The sequence below is a fragment of the Balaenoptera physalus genome, assembly GCF_965194825.1.
Source record: "Balaenoptera physalus genome assembly, chromosome: 17".
Classification (NCBI taxonomy): Eukaryota; Metazoa; Chordata; class Mammalia; order Artiodactyla; family Balaenopteridae; genus Balaenoptera; species Balaenoptera physalus.
In genome coordinates, this window is record NC_138895.1 from 4,946,007 (window position 1) to 4,954,474 (window position 8,468).

The window sequence follows — 8,468 nt, forward strand, 5'->3', positions numbered from 1 at the left end:
GTCTCACTGTTTTCTGGATCTAGTAAAATATTTTTCCAGGTCGCCTTTTTCTTCAGTCTCTTATTCCCTTCCTCTGTTCAGGGTTTATTCCAGGACATGTGTCCCTTGTTATCCAGACTCTCACTGTCAGACTCAGGCTATTTGGAGGCAAGTTATAGCTCACTCATTGAAATCACTATAGATGGAGTGCGGGATTATTGTATATTATCTACTTGACGCCTGTATCTTTCTGTGTTTTCCTTCATTTCTTTCCTTTGACAGCCATAGATTTGCAGCCAGTACTAGCTTTGGGTTTACCATGCTTTCCAAACATGAGAATCTTCTCTTTTAAGTAGTAAATGTATACAATATGGATAGAGCTTTGAGCAGAGTAGAATGCTTAGTCTCCCCAAAGAAGCCACACGGCACCGATTGTCAGACACCGTGTTTGTATGAAACCCCTGCGGGTGGAACGTCTAACAGGAGGTGTCCTGTCTCCCAGACAGACCTGGGGACAGAGAGAGGAGCGGCTCCTGGTCAGTTTGATATAGTGCCTCCTTATCCTTGTTTTTTTGTTTTTTGTTTGTTTTTTTCATCCTTATCTTTGTTTGATTTCATAACTCTTAAAATGTGATTACTCAGAAAAGTGAGAGCCTTTGTACTTTTCAAGTCAAATTAATGTAAGTTACTTTTCCTTATAACTTGTTCACAGCAGTACAGAGGGCAGGGCAACACTGGGCACCCTCCCTAAGGGTTGTGTTGAGAAAATTAACCAGGCGCCTTCCTGGCACTTGTCTCGTAGGCGTGCTCCCCCCTTCCACGACTTCCCCGGATAGACATCATGAGAACAGTTGGGCCAGACCGCACCTATTTTATTGCCTGATAGAGCAGGAAAATATTTACAGATTAACCCAACACTGTAGGTAAAACTTATCCTGCGATTATTTAAGTTGTATCTTTAAGTATAGAAATTGACGTTAGATTTAATCAACAGACGTTTCTAGTCGGCAGAATTCTTGAGGCTCCCATCAGAGCCAATACATAGCGTCTAGGAAGTGTCACAGTCATCGCACTTCTAATGGTTTATTTTGTGAGATAGGGAGGGAGGACTTATCTATAGGGAACATTTCTAAAACTTACCATAGGGGCTTCCCTGGTGGCGGCGCAGTGGTTAGGAATCCACCTGCCAATGCAGGGGACACGGGTTCGTGCCCCGGTCCAGGAAGATCCCACATGCCGCGGAGCAACTAAGCCCGTGAGCCACAGTTGCTGAGCCTGCGCGTCTGGAGCCTGTGCTCCACAACAATAGAGGGCGCGACAGTGAGAGGCCCGCGCACCGCGATGAGGAGTGGCCCCCGCTCTCCGCAACTGGAGAAAGCCCTCGCACAGAAACGAAGACCCAACACAGCCATAAATAAATAATAAAATAAAAATAAATAAATTTATAAAACTTACCATATAAACGAATACAATTATATGCATTTGAATAGTTAAAACTATTTATAGATATGGAAACTATTAGGTAATTTTGTTATTTGGGGAACACTTTAAATATAACAAAATTCAGTTCATTGGCATTTTTAGTGTTTGATTTTTGGCTGAATACAATAAATGTTTACCACTAATTTCTTTGCAAATATTAGTTCTAAGCTATTATAGCAATCTGCTTATTCAATAAAAGGAAAATTGGGGCCTTACTAGTTTCTAAATATTAAGCTTGATAAGAAATTGTGTCAAATTGCTCTAAATGAAGTTTCCATAGTAGAAATCTGGTCTGATGGCAGCACTTTCATGTAGCCAAAACTATATCCATGTGGTAAATGTGATAAAATCACCCCAACAGTTGGAGGTCCCTTAAACTCCAGGTGTGGACACCGGAAGCAGGAGAGAACAGAAAGAGGGCTGAGAGCTGGACTGCACTTCTGGTACCTGTAGGAGTAGTAACTCTGAAACTGCTTTCCCTGAAAACGCCCAGCCTTTAAAACGCGGGGCACTCACCCTACAGAATTGCATTCATCCTGCAAAGGACTGTCCCCTGCATTTATATACAACATAGGACCCTTGTGGTAGTGGCACACGTACTTAGAGTTTGCAGGGTGCCCTGCACGTTCCACTGGATCCTCATGGCAGCTCTGCAGTGAGCCGGTCAGGTCATCGGCCCGCTCGCACCGATGCGTGAACGAGGGACGGGTAGGCCTTTGCGGGTCTTTCTTTCTCGCGGCGGCAGTCAGTGCCTTCCTGTCTCCCGCTGGCAAGGTCCTCATCACCAGTCACAGAGTTGGCCACCACGAGAGCGGGAGCCGTGGACAGAAGTTGAGGTGACAAGACAAGCGAAGGGAATTAGAATTTTTGCTGAATCGGTTGTTTCATTGCTGACTGGTGAGAAGGACAACAGGGGGCTAAAACTTCACCTCCAAATGACCGGCGCTTGCTGCGGAGCTTTATCTGCCACGGGGATTCTCTTCTCTCTTCCAGCCACTGGCACCCAGGCTTCTAGACCAGCTCTGTTCGTAGTGAAATTCACTGCTTAACCATACGTGGCAATTCAGGATACAACTGGTCAGCTTCTAACGTTTACCAGCCAGCCTTTCCCTTGGAAAGTTTGCCGCTGGACAGTTAGAGCAGTATTATTCATTCTTGTACGGCATGTACATTCTGTTTCTTGGGGGGGCCTGTGAAGCTGGCCTCCTAAGGCTAACTGAGAAAGTTCAAACGCTTCTGAACCTAAGCTTATATTTCCTTCCCTCCTCTGAATAGGTTTTTCAATAAAGGACGCCACACACAGAGCTGTATACAAGTCCTGTACCGTTAACCAGGGGCTTCCTTGTTCTCTAGTCTGTTGTGCTGTAGGGAACTTGTTGAATTTAAGAACAGTCTTCCTGTTTCCAGTACCTGTTCTGGTAACAGGTGAGGGACGCAGCTTAGTGAACTCTGGTTATTATAGCCTTCTCCTGAGAGATGCATGTAGGTGAGCTTTTGATGCCCAGGAGAATTTTTTTGACATTTCACCAGTGTGTTCCTGTTGACAGCGATGGCTTTTTAAAATCTTATTTGTCTTAATCAACAAATAAATATTTGAAGGAAGAGAGAAACAGAGAGGAAATAATGTCTGTGAGAGCCTGAGGTAGCATTCGAGTTATATGAAAAACAGCAAAAAATAAAAAATAAGATTTATTCACTTAAGCATAGAAATCTCACTTCCATTTACCATGTTCAGAGATGTGGAACTAATTTCAATAAATATGCATAAGTTTGAATATTGCTTGGTTTTCCATTGATAAAAAATATTTTCTTTTATTTCCCAGAGAACTCTTCATCAGAAATATTTTTGTCCAACCTTCATTTTTGTGAAGTTATTAGTTGGATGTAACAAAAGAAACTTAAGGACAAAAGGGAATTGTGGGTGAGACACTTGTCTGTTGGACGTTAGGTTTCTTTTTTTTTAATTAATTTTTATTGGAGTATAGTTGATTTACAATGTTGTGTTAGTTTCAGGTGTACAGCAAAGTGAATCATATACATATATCCACTCTTTTTTAGATTCTTTTCCCATACAGGTCATTACAGAGTACTGAGTAGAGTTCCCTGTACTATACAGTAGTCATTAGGTTTCTAATCAGAGCCAATATTTCAGATGCTTTTTGCTTATGTCACTGTAATTGACAGAGATCTATAGGCCCCATAAAAAGTACTCTTCATATTCACTTGGTGTAATTTGCTTCTAAGCAAGATTTTGCATGTTGCAGAAATAATCACTTCTCCAGTGTAGTAATAGGACATTTTTATCAGTGTTCTAATTGTTCTGTATCCTTCTTAAAATATTTATTATATATTTTTCCATGAGGATCCAGTTTAGAAATTATTTTCTCTCATTCAGTTACCATATATTTTTACTTTATATCAGTTTGCTTTTTTTTAAAAGTGCAATTTCGAATCTTTATTTAACTCTTAAATCTTCTACACTGTAGCTTTTATTTCACTAAAGTTATCACCTGCATTGTGATCTTTACCCATTTCTCTTTTCCCCGTCCCCAAAGAACAGCCTTACTGCCTGACATGAAATCTAGTTGATGAGAGTTCATTCCTTAGTTCTAGTTCCAGCCCAAACAAATTGTGATTTCTTTTGGTAAATCTAGTATATTTAAGTACAATACCAAAAATGTAGCATGTCATCCAGAGCTGCTGATTTCCCTCCCTCCCCTCCCCCTCTCTCCTTCCTCTTCCTCTTCCTCTCCCTCTCCTTTCCCCTTTCCACTCTCTCTCTCTGTCTCTCTCAATTTATTAAACTTTAAGAAAGGGGAAGGAACCAGATGACATTTTGTCAGTTAAACCTGCTAGAGAAAAATAAAGAGAGCTGGAAATTGATGGCATTAAGTTTGCTTGAAACAAAATGTTATTTAATGTCTTGAACTACATAATTTTTAGTCTTTCAACTCTAGAATTCTAACCTTGAAAATATATGTACTTGTGAAAATATTAGAAAAACAAAAAGGCTAAAGTTAGAAATTATTTTTAATTAGAACACTTAAAGTAACATATTAAGTTTTTTTTTAAATTTTTTTCTGAACACTAGATAGGCGTTTTCTTTTTTTTTTTTTTTAATTAATTAATTAATTTATATTTATTTTTGCCTGTGTTGGGTCTTCGTTTCTGTGTGAGGGCTTTCTCTAGTTGTGGCAAGCGGGGGCTACTCTTCATTGCGGTGCGCGGGCCTCTCACTATTGCGGCCTCTCTTGTTGCGGAGCACAAGCTCCAGACGCGCAGGCTCAGTAGTTGTGGCTCACAGGCCCAGTTGCTCCGCGGCATGTGGGATCTTCCCAGACCAGGGCTTGAACCCGTGTCCCCTGTATTGGCAGGCAGAGTCTCAACCACTGTGCCACCAGGGAGGCCCTAGATAGGCGTTTTCAATGCTTGTTTTAATTGTCCATCATCTGAGTCTCCCGGCTAGAATGTAAGATCCGTGAAGGCAACATTCTTTGGGTTTTTTTTGTTGTTTTTTTGTTTTGTTTTGTTTTGCTACACTCCACTGCCTAGAACCAAAACTTTTAAGCTATTTATTCAGTAGTTGTTGAATAAGATATTTTATTTTATATAATAATTTATAAATAACTATTTTATAATAGACCTCAAAAACTCCCACGTAAGACATCTTCATTCCTTTTTCTATCCAAAACACCCAAGTCCAGGCCAACCCTACCTTCTCAGAGGTTTGTTTTTCTGTAATTCTATTTATGGCTTACAGGGCGCTCTTTTTAGGGAGATGGGTAGTATTCCTGTTTTTTAGATTTCGGAAGCCAAACCCTGTCTTAATGGCTTTCTATATTGGTGAGCAAATTATTGGTAGAACTGGTATTTAAATCTGCCTCTGATTGCTTTTCTCTGCTCTCCCTGTCCTAGCAGATTTTTTGCTGCTGTTTCAGCTCTGCCTTGCTTCTCTTCACCCGACCTCTTCTCTCCTCCTTTCCTTCCTCTTCGTCTCTCCTTCCCTAACTCCACCCCCAGAGAAAACTTCTGCTTGCCAGTCTCACTTTCTTTAAATAAATCACTATTTAAAGGAATGGGAGAAATACTGCACTTAAGTTATATCTTAACTCATAGAAAAATTACTGTGAAACAATTATATTTTTTTTAACAATTATATTTTAAATATACTAGTCAAAATGCCTTTTATTGGTTAAAGACAAATTCTTCATTTTGCCCTTCCTTGTGAAAAATCAGACTGACATGAAGATATCAAAATAGAAAATAAAACACTTCTTCCTAAGAAGTGCTGCTCTAGTTCTACCTGAATAATTATGTGCCTCCTTAGTAAACAGTGGGGTGCATGTGTGCCTCTCATCCTTGTAACAGGTACTGTGTTTCACTTCTGCTGTCATCTGTTCCTACTGGTAAAAACACAGCTGTCTCTTTTGCATCTCTTTGTGGGGGGGGGGGGTTGAAATTGACATTGTTACTGCCTTAGTGGGACAGCCTCTTTTTTTTTTTCTTTTAGTGTGTACTATAGAATGAGCTTTGCTTCTTCCCTATTTCTGTATCTGTGATGTTTTTCTAAGAGGAAGTTGAAATGCTTTAAAATACATACTCATTGGTGAGGTACAATAAATCTTACCTTCCACTCGATGCTGGTGGAGCATGTGTAATACCACTGAGATTAGATCTCTCACCTCCAAACCAAACTAGACCGACAACACCTCTCTTTGCAAAATACGCAGCTACAGTTTTGCCCGTTACAGTGACGTAATTACAGAGGTGGTGTCTCTGTCGTTGGTGCTGGTCCCTGATACCTGGGGAGCCCTCTCTCCAGCACCCCGTGTCTTCAGTTCTCTGAGTCCCCGGGCTTCCATGCATTCCCTTCCCCTTCATCCTCGCTGCTGCCCTGGGAGACTGGTCTCTGGTGATGTAATCATGGGCAAGGAGGGAGTATATTTGCTAGTAACGGACCTGAGAGGTTGGATGAAGAAATGTTGGACCAGAACAGACCTTTTCTGTCTAAGAACTTAGGGCAAAGTATTGCCAATTTGAAGCATCCTTTTGAGGTTAACTATGTGAAGGTGGAGAGGGACGGTGCTTTTAGCTTCCAAATAACGGCGTTAGTCACCATATACGGTAGACCTCAAAAAGAGTGATGTATTTAACCACAATAAAAACGGGGGAGTGGGAGACTTAAAACTACACACACACAAAAGAGCAACAGGTGGAGGAGGTGATTCAAGCTGGGAGAACAGCACCAGAACCCACCTAGAGAAGTAAAAGGTGTAGGTGGTAGAGGCTGGAGCTCCCATGAAAGTCGGGCGGGGTCTGTCTTGCTCTCTGATGTATTCCATCTTAATAAATAAACCTGATATTTGGGAACGATATGTTGATTTTCTGTTCCTCTAAGTTCCGTAACTTCTGGCATTGGAGAGATTAGGTCTTATACAATAACATAGCACTGTGGTCATACCCGTAATGTCAAAAGTGTCTGAAACAAGTATTTCTGCCACCAAATAGTGCATTAATACCCACCTGGAAAGTAACAGTGAACGTTTGAGATGCCTCCTTATTTGAAAGACTTAAATAAAAAGCCAGAGCTGTATTATTTGATAAAGCATCTGAATGAAAGATTTCTTTGGAAACCATGCTTATGTATGTGTGACTTCTGTTCCCTTTTTAGGTGGCGTCCTTGGCTGGGCCTGGAGGGCAAGTGGAAATAGAACAAAACTTTCTTAATAATAGATTGAAGACAATCACTGCTTATTTTGGGGAACTGATCCGCAGATCAGCCTCTGAATCATAAGTGAGGTGGTATAGAGACCAAAAGATCATAGCGGTCAGAACACTATTCACTTGGAATTTCTTCTTTGTATTCACTGATACTTTGTACCTGTAGTCAAATGGGTATTTGTACCCTAATACACTTTTTCCCCACATTGATGCAGTACCATCCGGAATTTGCTTTTAAACATCCATTTATCTTATAAAGTTAGTGTTTTTTGAGTTTCTGTTGAAAAAAATGTGAAATATATTTTGTAATATAGAAGTTTATATTCTTTTTCTATTAAAATGGCAGTGAAGGGCTTCCCTGGTGGCGCAGTGGTTGAGAATCTGCCTGCCAATGCAGCGGACTCGGGTTCGAGCCCTGGTCTGGGAAGATCCCACATGCCGCGGAGCAACTAAGCCCGTGTGCCACAACTACTGAGCCTGCGCGTCTGGAGCCTGTGCTCCGCAACTAGAGAGGCCGCGAAAGTGAGAGGCCCGCGCACCGCGATGAAGAGTGGCCCCCGCTTGCCGCAACTAGAGAAAGCCCTCCCACAGAAATGAAGACTCAACACAGCCAAAAATAAATAAATAAATAAATAAATAAATAAACATTAAAAAAAAAAAAAAAAAAAAAAAAATGGCAGTGAAAAGAAGAAGAATATGTGTTGCGTAACTATTCATCCAAAAGGTGTGTTCAGTCATTTTTAAAGTAGGTCAAAATTCAGGGACAGGGGGCTCTTTCGCCACAGGGGATCTGGGATCTTTATCTTGTAATAATATGGGCATATTAAACATGGTTTTGGCTGGGATAGAGCTGGGGGATTCAAATAAAATGGAAAATTTCCAGTAAATATTAGAAAAAAAAAACAAATAAAAAACAACTTTGTTGGAGAATGGAGCAGTGCTAACTTTAGTCTCTTGAAACTTTACAAAGTTTTCCTGATTGCCCTGCAATACCGTAGCAGTTGAACTGATCATTAAGGATTAAATTAATTTCTTATTATTGAATTTGCAACATCAAAATCTGTCGATGTTCTAGGTTTTTATACTTTTTCATCAGGTAGGATTAGTGTCTAAACTGTAAACTTGTCACCACTTTTTAAATAATGGCAGCGTTGGTCATAAACACCTCTGTACGTGGCCCTTAGCACTAGAATATGCTTACTTAGCCACTTGGGGTGGGAGATGGAAGGGTAAAAGCAGATTTCCAAAATCACCAACTATTTTTTAGTTTTTGTCACTTAACCTTT

The 8,468-nt window shown here is 40.6% G+C and overlaps 1 protein-coding gene across 3 annotated transcripts in view; it reads left to right on the forward strand.

The window, feature by feature from the left end:
• TGS1 (trimethylguanosine synthase 1) overlaps positions 1-7,532 on the forward strand; it is a 35,889-nt gene extending 28,357 nt beyond the window's left edge. For all 3 annotated transcript variants that reach the window (XM_082433005.1, XM_082433006.1, XM_082433007.1), the window contains exon 13: positions 7,133-7,532. In XM_082433005.1, coding sequence (XP_082289131.1) covers positions 7,133-7,255 — 123 coding nt within the window. In that variant the 3' untranslated portion in view covers positions 7,256-7,532. The remainder of the gene's footprint in view (positions 1-7,132) is intronic.
• Positions 7,533-8,468: the final 936 nt, after the last annotated feature.